The 18,282-nt window shown below is 42.9% G+C and overlaps 1 protein-coding gene across 2 annotated transcripts in view; it reads right to left on the reverse strand.

Annotated features, from left to right (window-relative positions):
- The window catches only part of RBM47 (RNA binding motif protein 47), an 80,398-nt gene extending 71,323 nt beyond the window's left edge, over nt 1-9,075 (reverse strand). For both annotated transcript variants that reach the window (XM_061471409.1, XM_061471400.1), the window contains exon 1: nt 8,921-9,075. In XM_061471409.1, coding sequence (XP_061327393.1) covers nt 8,921-8,949 — 29 coding nt within the window. In that variant the 5' untranslated portion in view covers nt 8,950-9,075. The remainder of the gene's footprint in view (nt 1-8,920) is intronic.
- Between the last annotated feature and the right edge of the window lie 9,207 nt (nt 9,076-18,282).

An 18,282-nucleotide genomic window follows, 5' to 3' on the forward strand; every position in this document is an offset into this window, starting at 1 on the left:
TAATAAAATGCTGCTCATTTCAACATTGTTCATGTTACAGTACTTGTTTTAGAAGACACAGAGGTAGTGCCCCCTTGTCAGAGGAAAGGCAGAAGCTAAGCCCTTCCTGCATTTTGGCATTGTGGCTGGAACCCAGATTTGAATAATGTAGAAACGCAATGAAAATGAAAACCTGTTTCCTTCACTCTGCATATCATTCTGAGCTCCAGATGTTGGAGGGAGGGAGTTCACCTCTTCTGCCATTGGTACCATTAATTCTGCATTCAGCTATGTTGCACTCTGAACTGCCTTGTGTATGCCCTGGTGCTCCACAGACCCTTTGCTCAGCAGCCCATCACTTCGCATCTTTGCAAATATGCATCCTGCTCCAGGATCCTCAGCTGCAGACCCAAACTCACTGATGGACACAGGCAGAGCAACTGGAGAGCTTGGAAGCCCCAGAAACTGACACCTGTACTGGAAGATGAAGGCAGACATCGTAGGATGGGGAAGCAGTGAGCAGGCACTGCGTGCTGCTTGCCCTATTGCAACGTGTGGATGGAGTCCAGCCACCAAGGAGCTTTCATCCTGTGGTTTTGGCCAAGTATTTTTTGAACCCAGAACTCAGAAAAAAACTAGCCCAACAATTACTATCTTCTAACCCTCTTTGCACTGGCCTTAGCTCTGGAAAGGGTTTTTCCAACCCGTTTCGGGTATTCTTAGGATATGGATATATGCATGGGTGCAGATAGTCTTTTATCTGCCTTATGGGAGCATACTTACAGCTCACAAACCGCAGCAGGATCCTCTCTGATTACTCTGGAGTATGAGAAAAGAACATACAGTTGCCTACACATTAAAAACATGAGTATGTGTCCAAGGATACTATAAACTCACACCCACCTCATAACTCCCCGTGCAGTCTGTACCTTGGGTACCCAAAGTATTCACAAAAAGCTGTGGTCTTTAACTGATTTTCACTATTACCAGTATGAAACCTTCTTGCAAATCTAACCTTGCAGGCTTACAGATACATGGCATTTTTCATAAAACTAAGTTTATTCACTGCCCACAGGTAAGCAGATTGCAGTATCAGCAGTTTTGCTTTACGTTTCCTTGGAGACCCCATATTTTTACATAACATTTATTTAGAAAGAACTCTTGTGTCTGTTGGAAAATATAAAGAGGGAGAGATTCAAGATACGTATATCTTGCATACACCTCTGTATTCTTTAACAGCCCATCTCCTGCGGCACTCCTCAAGAGTGCATTCTTACAGTTTCACAAGGGAGAGAAAATAAGATGTGTTTCCTATCTATTGGTGGGGAAGCTATGGCACAGTGCACAGTGAAGGAAAATGATCCCATCTAGATCATCCCTCCAAACCAGAGACAAAGATGGTAATTAAACGCTGACAGATGATTAACAGTGCTTTGGGAATTAAAAATCCAGCATTGAGACCGATTTGTGTTGATACATGTTGTGTATATACAGAGAAGCTTACAGCTGTTTAGAAGCAATAAGGTATTGCCCAAACAGCTGCAAATAAACTTAACCAAAGTCTTGTTTTCTCCCCTTTAGAAGTACAGACCTCTTCTACTCACTTCACTCAGGTCAGTGATGACTGACATCAGTGTAGAAGAAAGGCTACTAGTTGGACAAGGAGTGCAATAACGTATCAAAATATAAAATAAAAATATAAATATTTATTTATTTTAAAAAAATACACAAATATAAATAATATACTTCCCCTTGCTTTTTTTTTAAGCTCCGTGATCTACAGATGAAAATGCCAGGATCTGTCTCAAATTTCAACCTCCTCATGAAAGCCACAAGCTGGGGCTGGTCAAACAGGCTCATCCCTCTGCTGAATTGCTTTACTGATGAGATGGACACCACAACAGTGCCAAGAGCCTGCTCACAGCAACTCCACAGCCCAGGGGTTAGCAAGATTGCAGGTAACACACCTCTCAAACCCCTGCTGTGGTTTGATGGTGCCTCTCTTCCAGCTGGTGTACCACCACAAACCCACATTTGGGAGATAACAGGAATCAAAAAGCCACAGTTAAAACTTCAGATAATGCTGTAGACAGACAGAAGAAAAGCCCTGGAAGTGCTCTGTGAATGAAACAGCCTCTTGCCCTTGGCTTTTCTCATTCTCATGAGAAAGCCAACAACTAAGGCCACCAGTGCCTCCAGTTTAGCAATACTTAACTGCACCTACTCAGAGCTTCTGGCAGTTCATTCCACATGCCTCAGAGCTGTAGCTTTTATATAGTGCCCCATATATCAACCAGGCAGTAAGCTGATAACTTTACTGAGGCAGGTGGCCATGAGAATGGCCAGGAATTTGCACAGGAATTTTAACAGGTATTTTCTTACTTAGACTCTTAAGGGCAGCAGACAGTAAAAAACTAAAATTGTTTCTCAGTCTGTCTTGCTGCTTACCAGGAATGTAAGCTTGCAGACAAATACCTGCAGAAAACAAGCATTTTCAAGAGAAATAAAAATTGAACATGGGAAGACATGGTCTCTGATCTTGGCACCTTAAATAAGGACCTGCAAAGACCTGTGGTAAAACGCAGGTTAGAGAAATGACCACCTAATACCAGGAAGGCTCTAGGGGGTTATACACTGGCATGTTACAAGGCAGAAAAGAGCAGAGCAGCCAGAAATGTGTTCAGGACCCACTGCCGATCTCAGACCATGTTCCCACTGATTACACACACACCACTGGGAGGCAGAGCACCCTCCCCAGTGATACCCCCTGTGGTGCTTGGAAAGATTTATTGTGCGCACATATAGTCTGACCTGTGACTCACACAGGTAAGATGAGACCTGGGGCTTCAGCATGTAGAAGCCTTTTCATTTATTATTACTCAGTACAATCAGCTTCTATGAAAATCACGTTTTTTTGCTCCCTTGCAGGACAACCATGTCCTGTTTGGACCATGCCCAGGTTGAAGCTTGCTCCTGGGTTCTGGGGTTGTGGAGCATCTCTGGGTACACCTGGGTGAGCCCTGGGTGTTCAGGGTGAGCAGACAACCTCAGCAACAGCATCTCCTCACCCTGTTTATTTTGTAAACACTGAATAAGACACCACATATGGCAGCAACAAAAGGCATGCTCAGTTCTCCTTAGTCCAACCTAAGCCACCTCCATCTTCCCATCCACTGATGTGGGAACTCAGAAAGTCGTTAAGTTGGGTCTTTCCTTGCCTGCTTCAGAAGGCCAAGAACCCAAGGACAGAATCAGTTTTCAAGAGCCACAGACTGTACTGCAATCTCAAAATTTTGAATACATGCACCCATTAAATCTACCTCTACTTGCAGCTTTACCTGTGACTACGCTCCTGTGAGCTTCAGGAACCTTATTAGTGCTATATTTAATACTAGTGACAGTGAAATGCTCCCTGTGAGGACTAGCACTCACATTAGGATGTGGGTACCAGTGCATGAACTCTGGTGAAATTGCAGCATCCACAGCCAACAGAAATTTCACTGCCAGAAGCATGCACATGACGTGGACATGGCCTAAAGTCATGTTAATAATGTATTTTATTACAGTGAGCTGAACGTATTCTTTTGTTGTAAAAGCATCTAGAGGACATGTCCCTGCGTGCACATTCGTGCTTGACTCTACCTTCCCTCATTGCCTGTCATGCCTTTTTTAACCCGAACTCTGACTCTTCCTCCCTCCCCAAACATGAGAGCTCCTACAGTCGCACCCTGCACGCTGCCCGGTCTTCATGCCCTGTTTCTCACTCCAGCACATGCTGCACCTTTAAAGACATCAGCTAGCCACAGTCTCTTCATACTTCCCTCCATCCAGGTCCTGAAACCTTGTGTTTCAGCAGCAAGGCTTTCAAGCCTTAATGGAACATCTCTGTTTCAGATGTTCCCTGAGATCAGACTGTACTCAGTGAGCTGATCTTTTCCCCTCTTTCTCCCTCTTCCTCCTCCTCTTTACAAGGATCTCTTATTTCTCATTTACTCCCTTCCCAGCCCTACAGACACCTCACCTCCATGGAAGTCCATCACCCTCCTGCTCTGGTTTTTATTCTCCAATTTTCTCTTCTCACTGTTGCTGATTTCTGCTGATGACCCATATCACTCCCTTGTCATGCTGTGTCCATCTCACCTATTCCCTTCCTCTGCTGTCATGATCCTTTACTTTTACTCATTAAAAAAGACCATTTATGTGGCATGCACTGCTCAGACTCCAGGCTCTTTACAGCTGAATTTTCCCTGCACTAACTTTCAAGTGGTCCCATTCAGCACTGTCCATTAGCCTCCCCCATTTTGTCCCACCATTCAGCCTTTTTTCTATTTCCACTCCATCAACCCTGATGACTTCTCTTTTGCTTTTAACTCTGGTCTTTCTACAAAGTTAAATTGCAAATTCTCCCTCTACTTCAATTTCCTTCAATTTGCTTTCCCATAATACCCAGCCAGCCAATGCCCCTCACCCACTTTTTCTACTAACTTCTGAAAGACTCTCTGCTGAGACCCTAGCCATCCCTTCCAGCTCAATGTGGGTAAAGCAGGGTCCCTAATATCCCCACTCTCAAAAGATACCCCAAATCTTTTTTCTCTCCTTTCTACAGTGTCAATAACCATTCTTCTTGCAGGCAGGGCACAGGTCTTATTTGAGCAGCCTTGGTTTTAAGGTACAGCTAAGTTGATGCTTTTTGCTTACACATTGAAGACATTGCCTATTCTATCTGCCCTCATAGCTAAAACAGTTCTCTGGGGTCTCGCCCTTACGTTAGCTCCGCAATTGAGATAAACTTTTCTCTGCTTTCATAATTGCAGTCTTGATCTGATGTTTCATCTTCCAAATACTATTACAGGGGCAATTCTCATAGCCTGATGCTTTGAGTGTGCCACTCATTTTTGTTCTTCTGTTCACCACCGCTCCATTCTCTAACAAATAAAATGAAAGGTGTCCTTATACACAGCACTTGTGCAGGCAGGATGAGTTCAATGGCAAATGGGTGCCTTTTGCAGCTTTTGAACACCCACTTCATCAAGTATCTTCCAGTTTGCCCTTGTAATTCCTCCCTGGGATTATTTCCCTGGTCACAACTGCAGAGAAGCTTTGCTCGTCTCTCCTAAATTCCTTCTAAAATCTCTCCCTTGCTGCTGAAATGGCCAGGCTGCCAGCGTGTTGTGCTTGCTCTCTACCCAGCTGACCATTTGCTTATCCTCCACCCTGTGTCTGACCCATCTCTTGCTTCTTGCCAGGTATTTCATGCATAAACTCCACATGGTGCTGACAGTCCTTTTACTCCACCTCTGGAGCAAGTACATGCACAGCAGCAACACCCAGGTCAGGGATCCCAGGTCTATGACAGTGCAGTATTAATGATCTCTTTAATGATACCAAGAACTCAACTTGCTGAGGTTGAACCTACACCCTGTTGTAGTGGATCTTACCAAGTTTCTCTGATGAAAGACAGAAATACAAATTTCAGTTTATTTCAAGGGTAGAACTCAAGCACACCCATTGAGTACTCAAAAGGCCAAAATATGAATGCAAACCCTGAGCTACATCACTTGGGGTGGTGCTTTTCAAGAGTAAATCTCCCAGTGGCCCCAACACTGGCAAATAGGACAGACAGCATTCCAGGTGTCAGTGACTGGTTAAGCCATGAGCCCTTTGGACACAGATGAAAGTTACCACTGTCTTGATTCTTTGTCAAGGATTCTAATGCATTTGTAGTTTCTTTCCCTCTTGTGCCAAATAAGCCCATCTGTGCTTAGTCTCAGCTTTATGACCTAGTTAGGTAAAAGATAACATCCAGACTCTAAGTATGCTTTTTAAAACACACTCTTAAAATATCAAAACCCTCTCTCTTCTTTTTGAATGGAATCTTGCTTGTGATCATAGCAAATGAAAGACTGGAAAGGACAAAAATGCCCTCAAATATCAGGTAGTCAGCTTTGCAGTTGCTAAGAAATTGTTTTGCTCTGTTGAGTTTACTGTGTCACCAAAACCCTACCACCCATAGCTATACAAAGCCTGCATTGTCTCATCAAGGCTACTGAGATGCTCCTGATCTTGGCAAGAGCTGGGTGTACCAGAAGCATTTTATTGAAAACCAAAAAATTTACAATAGCAGAAATATTATTTTAAGCCTCTTACTGGAAAGACAAAGGTCAGAGTCCTTCCTTCTGCTAAAGCAGCACCCAAAAATATCCTGCTCACAGGATCCATTTTATGACCTTGAAAATTGCACCTAAAAATCCCCATATAAAACAAATTTCAAAGTGACTCAGCTACTGCTTGAATATAAGGAAGGATTTGCGGGGTTAAGTTGTTGGTAATTTGGAGATCTCAAGTTCCTGACAGAAGAGGCAACTATATACACCCATACACAGACATAGAGGTAATTCCTCGTAGTTAGTCTGTCAGATCTGCTTCCTTGCTACAAAGCAAACTCGATCTTTACGATCATCCAAGTCACTAATTTCTTGTATTCAACAGGAACAGAATCTGGCAACATTTCTTCACAAAGAGCACATATTTTCCCCGATTAACTTCCTCAAAAAATCAGAGCAATGTTGTTCTGGGAAACCATGCATGGACGATTGGGGCCAGTGGTTTGAATGAAAAAGCCAAGATTATATTATTGCTTCACCTGTAAGTGTAGTATAACATCTGCTGGAGTTTGCTGCTCTAACAGTGCTGTGAGCTCATATGGTAAACCAACAGGTGCTTTCATGCCCACTCCAGAGTAACCCCTGGATCATCTTCTCTAGCTGTAGGATATTAATAAATTTTGAATATGTCACTGCTAACTCCATGAATAGGATTTTAATATACACTTAAAACCATAAAAATCAATTTCTGGTTGACAGAGGCAGTAATAGGTCTGTAATGGTTGAAGTAAGAATTGCCACCTATGTTTCTGGGATTACATATTTTTAATCAGCTACCAAAAAATCATCATTTCCAGCTTGTTACCCAAGTGGCCTTAATTTTCACAGGGGAAAACAGCTGACAGTGGAAAAGATGTACCCTAATAAGCAAAAGCAAACCTCCCTACCTTCTGTCAGGTGCTCTCACAGCTGTTGCAGAAGATAGTGTAGCATTTCACAGTGGTAGCATGTGAGGAAGCCAAGGCCCTGAAAGTTGGGCAGCCCCAGAAGAAGAGCCCTGATGATAGCAGCCTGTGGCTGCGCAAGATCAAGGTTTCAGACCAAACAGCCGCTGAAGCAGTATTGCCTGAAGGCTCTGCCATCTCCGCTGCTTACATTAAATACTTCTAGTCCAAGTTTTCAATGTTTTTCTAATCTCATGTATCGAAGGCAGCACATTACCTTCGAAAATTTCAAAGATTTCACACCACAGGCTGCCACAGGAACACAGAAATAACCAGCAACTGTATTTATATGCCAGCCAGCTCTAACTATTTCCCTAACAACACCTAGGGCCAGAAGTCTGCGTCTCAAAGAGGTGGTACCCGAAAGCAGGGGAGGGAGCTGGGGGTTTCCATGGGCAGGGAGGTGAGGTGGGAGCACCTGCCCTTAGCTCCGGGTGCGATGCACAGCTTTAAAACAAGCCCGGAGAGCAACCTCCCCAGGACAGAATAACGCAGGAAAGTGGGGGGGAGAGAGAACGAATGCGCAAGAGAAGTGTTTGCCTCTTCATTCATCTCACAGACAGCAGTCTGTTACCCTTTAGCACCCATGCTAGAAGCCTGTCGGACACCAAACGGCGGCGTACTCCCGGCGCTATCTCCGCTCCCTCCCCGAGGGCACATGTTGCCTTCCAGCTCTCCAGCTGTATACCAGGCTCTGCTTAACACGGCGGGCGACCTCTCACCGCCGCGGCCTGGCACCTGCGGCGGGCTGGGCGTGCGGCCCGCCGGCAATTCCCCTGGCACCCGGCCTGCGCCCGGCCGCGCGGTGCCTCCTCTCTTGCGAAAGGCTGCTGGTTCTCTCCCGCGGCATGTGAGCTCGGCCCGGCTGGTAACGAGTAATTGCGGGCTTGCCCGAGTTACCGTTTGCGAGGTCTAGGAGGCACACAAATGCACCAATGGTCCGTCTGTGTTAGCCTCAGGCAGCTGGCTTCATCCCGGCAGTACGGTTTTGCCCTCTGCCAGGTCAGCCCCGTTTTGCTGATAACATTCAGGAGGGGTTTTGCTATCTGTTAGGTCCCAGCCAATCTTTAATTGTCATAATACTTTGGCTTTAGCTCAAAGTTTTGTTTTAAATTCCTAAGAAGAAATGAGCTGTGTACCTTTCCCTCTAAAAACAAAAATCCAAACCAACATCTATTTCTTTTAAGATGAATAAGGAGTCCCTGGAATTTCTCATCTAATCACATATCTCAGAGTGAAGAAGACGCTTGACCTTCTGATTGATACATGTATTCTAAACGGCCATCAGAAATTCTTCCCAGATAAGATCCCATTCATATGCTAATACCTATAACAGACTGGCAGACAGCAGCCTATCTCGGAGCCGTGTTGTCACCTCCCTGTCACTTGTGCCACTGCTCCTCCTTCTGCACAAACTACAGCATTTTAAATGTTGAAAAAGAAGAAACAGCCATACAAACAAACCAGTCCTTCCAAAATTTACTCCAAAGACATTAGGCACGTCGCACTGTGGTTTTTCTTTCACATGGAGAAACACACATCTTTTAATTTAAAATTCTCAGTTCACGTCTCACTTTTTAATACCCGTTTCTGTCTCTCATCTGTCATCTTTCCTCAGAATCACCAGAAATCTGTCACTTGGAAAGAGGCACCAAAACTTCACTGAAGATCTCTGCAGTCATCTCCGCTTGCCTTTTCCCCCTGGAAATACTTTTAAACGCGTTTTGTGAGGGCACATGTGTCCTCTTACATTGTCAGCCCAGTCACAGGAGAGTGAAGCCTCAGGTAAAGACAGAGGAAGAGTAGAGCAAACTGAAATGCGGCAGCACCTACCTGGAGCCCACCTCAGCGCCCAGCACCATTCGCAGCAGCGGCAACGTTTCGGGGCAGCAACCTAATGCATTTTCCTTTCTACCGCTCTGCTGAAGGAGAGTTGAGCAACTCCTCACACTGCTGCTTGGAGCAACAGCTCTCCCGAGCCTTAACCCCCTCTCTTGGCTGTTTGCTTTTTTTCCTACTCCACCCCCACCCCCCCCACCCCGAGTTTTTGACCACTGAAACCTGCAATTAGCACCAGCTAAGCTAAAGCCCCTGCCCTAAGTCGACATTCCAGGGCGCTGAGCTCCTCGCCGGCACCACCGCGCTGCTCTTCTTCCACTCTTAGACCCGACTTTCTGTCTGCAAACTCGATAAGGCTGCAGGAGCTCAGGAACACGCTCAGAAACTCGGACAGGGGGGAAAATCGGTCTGTAATCCCCAGCCTGGGTGGGGTTTTTTTAAGCCCCCTCCCCTTCCTCCTCCCTTTCTCTCCTCACTCACAGTAGCAAGGTTGTCTCTTGTCTACTCCCCGCCTTAAACTCACCAAACCAGATTTTTACTCCCAACACCTTCCCGTAAATCTGAACTGAAATTTTACCCTGCTCGCTGAGTCTCGGCTGGCTGCGGGCCAGTGCAGCATTCTTGTTGTTTTAAGAGGGCAGATAAAAAAAAAAGGACGAAAGGAAGAAAAGAGAGGAGGAAACCTGGAGAGATGCAGAGGCTGGGAGGAAACAAACTTTTAGAACAGCTTTACTAAAAATGCTATGGGAGGGAATGATTCCCTTTTATCTTTAAAAGGCTAAACCTTTAACCATCCTTAGCTTTTGATGAGTTTTTTTTGGCAGTGTCAGTCATCAGCCGTCTGTATCCTCCAGGTAGATGGAGATTTGAAAAGGAAATAAACGGCTAGTACTCACCTGAAGGACAGCATCGCCGGCATCAGCATAGCAGGGAGAGAAGCCTACACCTTTGCCTGATCCGGTCACCCCAAAGCAGCGGTACCGCTGGTTAAAAAAGTGCCACATTTTACTCTTTTCTGACCTAAAGTTACACGTGGTTTCTAAAAAAGGAACAAAAGAGAAACCAGTTTCTTACAAAAGAAACAAACAAACAAACAAACAAAAAAAACCCAAAAACAAAAACCCCAAACCGAAAACAAAACAAACCCCCAAAAATAAAGAGCAGCCAAGCCTTGTTTTAACCTCCAGGTGATCCCTCTGACCGTTGTCTGGAACTCTTAAAGAAACAACGAAGCAAGACTGTAAACTTTCTCACCCCCCTTTTACATTACCTGTCTGTGCCTGGCTATGGGCTTTGATGTATTGAAACAAAGCACAAGACCTGTTTATAGTAAATGAAGCCAACCAACAGAGAGATGTAATTCAGACTTGTGACTAAACAAACTGGAACAGGAAGCACACACCAGCAGATATTTTTTTTTGCTGTAAGTAGTAATTCCTGCTCGCATTGTCATGCAACAGGAAAAAAAAAAAAAAGTAAAAAAAACCAAAACAACCAGGTTTCAGCTTCTCCCTTCAGTCACTTTTGCTCAAATGCAGTTCTTTCTTTTCTGGGAAGTTTAATACAGTCAATGTTTCATCACGCATATGCAAATACTTAACAGCATAACATTTACCACCAGTAGTGATCTAAAGATCAGTATTTGTTTCCCTGTACAGGACGTTCCTGCAACTGATTCGTTCCTCCCCTTAACAGCTGTAATTGATGACTAGATGGAGGATCTTCATCTAGGATAGCAGAACAAAGCAAGCCCCCAGCAAACAGTAGATTAGCAGTCCTGCAAGTTAAATCTTACAAGAACAAATAATATTGGAAGTTAAAGCTACTGACAGAAATTAATTCTTCATAATTCTTCCTAATTTCAAAAATAATTATACTTAATTAATGTTTACGAATTCTTAAATAAGAGTTCTTAATTCTTCTTAATTTTTAGAACAAATATTTGGAGTTGACTACACACTACACCACTTTGCTACTGTCCTATTACCTATGCTTTTTGAAGGCAGTTTGTCCTCTAAATGTGTATTTCTCCAATTGTATTCATCCCACAGGTTTTACCTAAGCAAATCCACTTTGACTCCTTAAAAGAGTTCTACTTCAGGCAGTAACCAATGAATCAGACTACTTTTGAGACAACAGGTAAAACCACACAGCCAGATGCTGCAAAGTTCAAGTTAGCAATGTTTTCAAACCGTTGTAATCCAAAATTTTATAAAATGATGTGATTTCAGTTTTAGCAAATGCATCAAACACAATAAATGAACAAATAAATAAAAATCCTTCAGAACTTCCCAGCATTAATGACCAAATAATCATGGAGAAAATTGTCATCAAATACTTGAATTAAAATGAGAATTCAGCATTAGCTGCAAACATTCCATGCAGTTAAACTCTTTAAAGAAAAATAGCTCAGAAAAGCAACTAATGAAGGTCTCAGTGGTACAAAAATCTCTTAAGTATTCTAGCATCACCTATGGCCCATTTGTCCAAAGAGAGGCTTTTCAATAGTGTCTTCATCTGATAAGTTTGCCAATAAAGTCCCCAGGAAATCCATCTCACAGGAGAGAGCTTATGCTCCACTTGCTCCATTTAGAGGAGCAAAACTGGCATTAATGGCAGAAGTACTTCTTTGCTGACATGTACAGATTATTTCTTCTAAATGAGTCTCCGTAATGCTAGTGTAGACAATGGGAAGACATATGAATGTACTGTCCTGTCCATGACACTGCTATACTACCGAGAGCTGTGGTCGCACCAGAGCAGTAAAGCCAGCTATTTTAAGGTATGCTGTTAAAAGTGTAGCTCTGCTTGTTTTACTGACTCTTCACATGTGCTTGCCAGTCTCAACTCTGACTGACATATCTCTGCAAAACAAAAAATTCCTCTTATTGTAACAACCATGCCAATTATCCTACCACAAGACAATCCTTATCAGTGTTGGTCAGACTGAATTTAACATCCTCCCTGAAAGCCAACTCATGTCCTTCTGATGGACGATTCAAACAGGTTTGCTTTAAAGATGTTAAAGATAGGAAAGAGTTTGCCATTTTCCTAAGGGCAGTTCAGCTGCAGATGAAGAGTGTTACAGCATGTGGGGAGTCTAGTCAGAGCTAACACCAGGCAATAGCAATTAAAATACCTGTTACTGTCATGTGTGCTCACTGTCTGTGACACGGCACTTGCCATGGGCCCAGGTGAGACTACAAGGTACCACGTCTGTCTGCACACCCCTGCAGGTATAGAGATGGTTGTGACACATCTGCTTACAGCTCTTCAATGGATTTCCAAACTTTGGCAAGGACAGCACTTTGACACTGCACATCTGTCAACAAAACAGCGGTGCAAAATCTCTACCATCTGTTGCTTGTGACACTAAATAGAGTACTTCATGCTGAACTCTGATTCACGGATTCCAGTTCAAATAACATAAATATTGCCAGGTTGTTCCTGAGGTGCCTTTTCCTTTCTTGGTGTACAGCAGCCATGCAGATGACAGTAACAATTGAGGGAAGTCTTTTATTGACCACCAAATGCTGGATCTACCACAAGCTGAGATAGGATGAAAGCATCCTCAGAAATTTGTGATCAGTTACAGGGATTGTTGCTGTTGAGGGTTCAGGTCATCTAAAATTAAACATCATATCTAATTGATGTACTGGCAGTCTCAGCCATTTTTTACATCAGAATAATTTTGCTCCCTCTGTAGGTCCCAATTGCTCAGCTGACAAAGTGCTTGGAAGAGCATTTAAGTTCTTTACAGAGGAAGGAAAGAGTGACCCAGCTGTAATTCGCTGCAGCATCCTCCAGTTTGTGGGTTAAAATGAAAGAGCAGCCACAAGCCTTTAGCAGGGAGCAGAGATTTCCTGTTCCTCTGCCAAGCCATGGTAGGGTTTCTGACCAAAAGAAAATACTTTAATGAGTCCGTAGCAAAGCAATTTAAGGTAAGTGCAGCATGTTTAGGCTGTGAACACTAATCTTTAACAGCAAGAGTATTTGATTAAGGAAGGCGTCCTCCAGATGTGATTTTAAAATTGCGATAAAAATTGTCTATCTATGGACATTCAGTGTTGGGGGCTTGGTTGTTTTTTTTTTTGGAGGGAGGGTGTTTCCCAGTTTGTAACACTTCTTGCTGAATATAGCTTATTGTGGTATCAATTGTGTAATACCTATTGTACAGTTTATCACTACTGCCAAGAGCTGACTTTACTGCAGCAAGAAACTGCATGTTGAAGGTTTGGCAACTGCATTTCATTCAGGAGATTATGAAAACCTTCTCCCCTCCAATTGGGAAGCTATGAAAAACACAAGTGAGAACGGGTATTAGTCAGGAGTAAAATATTTCTAAATATCAGAAAACTAATTGGAGAAGTAGAATATTTGTTACTTCTGTAAAAAGAATAAGTTTAAAAGCCACTATTTCAACTCTCAATTTTTGTTTAAGCTTTCTAACACACATTGTTTCCTAGTATGGGTTAAATATTTGGATAAATTCAATAAGCAAAGACAGTCTGCAATTAACTCAGTCATCTTATGGTATTTATGTGATATATTCCCAGCTAAATTTGAAGCTTGGAGAATGAACATTTTTCATAGTGGCCTGTGAAATACTGTCCTTTCCTACATAAAAGATCTCAGTATGCTTAATCTGTGTGACATAGCAACTCCTCCTCCAGAGATGTCTTATGGGGAGCAGATCTGGGACCCATTTATTAGGAATAGAGGATGAGACAAATAAGGGCAGCTGATGAGGAGGGTAGCAGAATGAAAGAGAGAGCTGAACAAAACCCTTACAGATCTTTAGCAAATTGGGGCTGTTGAGCCTGGAGAAGAGAAGCTGCGTGCAGACCTCATAGCAGCCTTCCAGTATCTGAAGGGGGCCTTTAGGGATGCTGGGGAGGGACTCTTCATTAGGGACTGTAGTGATAGGACAAGGGTTGATGGGTTTAAGCTTAAACAGGGGAAGTTCAGGTTAGATACAAGGAAGAAATTCTTTACTATGAGGGTGGTGAGGCACTGGAATGGGTTGCCTGAGAAAGCTGTGAATGCTCCATCCCTGTCAGTGTTCAAAGCCAGGCTGGACAGAGCCTTGGCCGACATGGTCTATTGTGAAGCATCCCTGCCCATGACAGGGGGGTTGGAACTAGATAAGCTTTAAAGTCCCTTCCAACCCAAACTATTCTATGATTCAGTCTCCCAGGACCACCCTGTTTTCCATCCCATCCAATCTCCTGGGAGCTGGCAGAGGCCAATATAGCATCAGGATGAAAAAATCTTCCCTTTGTCAGCACAGCTGGAAATGTCAGAGCTGGCTCTCTCTGGCTAAAGGTTTAATGCCTCTTACCAAAAAAGCTGCACTGTACACACTCCACTTCTTGTCAGAACATATTTACAGATATTTTGCTAGTGCTACCAGTCCAGAATTATTAAACTAAAACCTATCACTTGGGATGCATGCAGAGATCCTGTGGCTTGGATAAAATGCCTTTTACTGACAAAATTTGCTTGGTTTGAGATGAGTTTCCACCAAAAGAGTGTAATTTAAGAGAATGAATTTCCTTTCAAAGATCAAATCCAGACACACAACAGGCATTACAGACCTTACAGAAGAATTTGCTCAGAAATATTTTATAGGTAGAGGAAAAATCTTGTCTCCTCTTCTCATGTGGTTGTGAAAAAAATCTCATCACATTGAATGCAGTTCAATGGAACATTGTGAATTATTCTTGATAATCTGATATTATAATTTGAATTGCTAAGAAACTGTAGCAGCTGACATGATTTCCCCCATCCTCTTGTCCTCTCATATTTTCTCACTTGCACTGTTTTCTGTCTGATACCTCCGTGCAGGCTAATTGCATTAACCTCTGTCTCCTTGAGTATGAAGCAGTCTTTTGATTTCGAGGTTTGCATTTGCTGTGTCTTGGAGATCCTGGCTACAGAGGTGCAGCCACAGCAGGTTCACAGGCTCCTCTCTGCCCCCAGCAAGCCCTAGTGTGGGGATGTCACATCAACACCTGTCTTGGATAGCAGTGGCTCTTATTTTACCTTTGAGGTAAGTCCATTACATGGAGGAGCGGGCACGCTTGGTATACTGTGTGCTCCTGCTGCATTCAGCCAACAAATACACCCTGGGGGCTCCTGCAGCCAGGGAGGTACATCGCTGGAGGTTTTAGTTTGGGGTGTTTTAGTTCAGGGGTGTCTGCACGGTGTAACTTGGCTGCATGTAAAAACATGCTCTTAGATAACCCTTACTGCTCCTCCAACCAAACCCACAGCTTGCAGGGTGTTGCAACAAACTGCTGCTCTCCTTCCCTCTTGGTTTTGTTAAAGCTCTGGAGGGAAGAGAGCTTGGCTCTTTCACATAGCCACAGGTAACACCTCCTCCAGAACAGAAATAATAGTAATGTCATTTCTTCTATTATGCTGAGCATAATACATATGAAAAGTGGTTTTCCAGTCCTCATAATAAAATGAGGATCTGAAAATGCTAAGGGAAAACTCTTGGATTGTATTATTGCTCTTCTTTCTGTCATGCTTTAAGATCTCTCTTAATTTCTCAGCTTAGAAGACTTGAGAGTTTGCACAGGGGATCTTGGAGCCATATTCTGCTTTGTGGATGGTTGAGAATTTACAGATGAAAAGTTGGGTGCTCTCTTCATAGAAAACATACATTTCTGTAGGTCAAAACTGGAAGCCATCACTGTTGGTGAAATCAGAAGCTGGGTAAAGTCACAAGGCTATGTGGTCGGATTTCACCCCGGCTAGGAGACACACTGAGTGCTGGTCTGGTATTTACTCTGAAGTGACTTCTCTTGGAAAGGAAGTGAAACAGGCAGAGTGCAGCAGAAGCAGTTCAGCAGGAAATTATCATTATGTACTGAAGCAAGCTCTAAGAACAGAACAAAAATCAAGCCAAGCAGAATTCACCCATTTATTAATCCTTGTAGAAGGGAAAAAGAAAACAAAATAATTTGCCTAAATTCACAACTTCTGTCTCTCAGCATACAGAAGAAAGAAGGTCTGAGAGGCCCCCAAGACAGCATCAGATACCACTGCAGCACATGTAGACACTTGCATGCTTGGCTGGGTGTGAGCTTGTGCAGAGGTCAGGGGAACAACTAGGAAGGTTTGTGCTTGTGGGAGAAGGGGGTGTTCACTCACATCCCATAATAGTCATGGGTGGTTAGCAGGAAAAATAATTGTACTCCAATGACTCAGTGACTTGAAAATAGTGGTGAGAGCTGAACCCCTCCACTCTTCAATGGACAGAAGTACTCAAGGAGGACACGGGACACAGGCTGTGGGACTGTAACACAGAAAAAGGAACAGGAAGGCTATCCAGACAAGCAGGATCTCTGTCCCTCAAGAGCCTTATGTTCATAAACACTGATACTCCTTTTGACCTGAATAAGTAGGTGAAATTAAAAGTCTTTTCCTTTTTTAATTAGCAATTTGCAACAAAACCAGGATCATTTATTGCAGTTCGGACTACTTGCAAAAATACTTAAGTGTATGATTTCTTGGACACAGGCGAGAATAAGTAATAATGAAATAGTTTATTTGCAGGAACAGATGACACTAAAGCCCTTCTACATGCTTTTGGTAGACTCTCTACCTGCACTGCTGTACACTGTCCAGGTTCTTCCCTCTTCTGTGCATTAGCTTGCATCTTCTGAGCCCTTAGTTGTCTCCGGTCTACCCACCCACCCAAAAGTAATGTTCTTGACTTTCTAATCCTAGAAGGACATATGCCCAAAGATAAATTTCATCAGGCTGTTATGGTTATCTTTGATTTTGCTTTGGCTTTCAACAAAGCTCTGTGTCGGCGTTTTGGAAACTATTCTTGTTTCTAAGACCCACTCTGGTACAGGACCTTGAAGGCCTCTAACAACTACTTTCAGTGGCAAGTGGCAGATATTACAAGCCAACTTCCATGAGATCTAACTAATTTTTGAAGTAATTCCTTAAAATATTTACATGGGGCCATGATAAGGCAAAAAGAAAAGTAATACTGAGCCCTTGACTACCTTTGATCAAACATGACTCATGTTTCCTCATCCCAGGCATCCCCCACTGGTGAGGAAATCCCAAACACCAAGGCTGCACAAGCACCAGCACCTGGCTGCCTGTCTTTCTCCAAAAGGATGCAGAAATCAATAACTGGTGAATTAAAAAGGAAGAATAAGATGCAGACTACTAGGAGAGCCAAGTATCAGCAATGGGGACGGAAGGAGTAATTAAACATTACAAAATATCTACACCTTGCTCTTAAGTAGGGACAGAAGCGATGTGACAGCGAACTTCTCAAGGTCACAGTAATTTCTCTTTTTTTAAAAAAAAAGAGCCAAGGACCACAGAATGAATACATCTTGCATTTAAGAACAAACTGCACCACAAGTTGTTATGAGAGTTGGATTTACTCAGAATAAGTGTGTAGTCTGAAATCACATATGGGAAAGTTAAAAACACTGCTTGGCTGTCAAGCCTGCTCTAAACCTAGAGAGAAGGACCTCCTCAGGCAGGAATATTCTGAGGAGCACCGAGGTCCTGATTTGATCATTTCTATGACAATAATTTTACAACAGAGGATGCGAGACAATGCTCATGGTAATTGCACACCAGCAGTACAGTGTGTCGTGTTACAGTATTTGAAGAGGGCCCCTACACCTACCAGCCCCTGGATATTCATGGCAGCAAGATGAACAGTAGAACACAGATTTGTGACATTATACAAAACCCATATTTACCAGTTCAGTTAACTTACTTGTAGTGTCCCATGGTTGGCTAATGATGAACATCTGTATGTTCCTGGTTTTTCCTCTTTTCAATAGTTCACAGCACTTTTTCAGTTTAATCTGAAGGTTCAAACACAACAGTTCTGAACAGCTTCTCTTTAGCTGAAAATTCCTTTAAAAAGTATAGAATAAAAGTGACATTTACCCAGCCTATGTGAGAACTGCAGACTGTACATACGTGCATAAAGGACATAGCGTATTAATGTTCATGCATTATTTTAGGTTTAGTTGCAATAGTCTCAGCAATCCATTGTTCCGTAAGAAATCAACCTAGAATCAATATTTAGCATCACAAATATCAATTCATACAGAATAAGGACAAGACAAAAATAAAACTAGGACTTTGATTATATATATGTACATGGTAAGTGGAAAAACTTGTAACCCAGTCACAAACAGGGTCATGGATACAGTTGGTTTGATTTTTGAAAAGTATAAATAATAACAAAAAAGGTAATTCTTGTGTAACTTTTCTAGTCTAGATGTACTCTCTGCTGAGGAAGACAAAGTCTATTCACGTGATAAGTTCTGTGGGGAAAAACATGCAATGTGACCCACATT

The sequence above is a fragment of the Pezoporus flaviventris genome, unplaced genomic scaffold, assembly GCF_033815535.1.
Source record: "Pezoporus flaviventris isolate CSIRO_AGI_PZ_B2104156 unplaced genomic scaffold, CSIRO_AGI_Pfla_v1 ptg000002l, whole genome shotgun sequence".
Classification (NCBI taxonomy): Eukaryota; Metazoa; Chordata; class Aves; order Psittaciformes; family Psittacidae; genus Pezoporus; species Pezoporus flaviventris.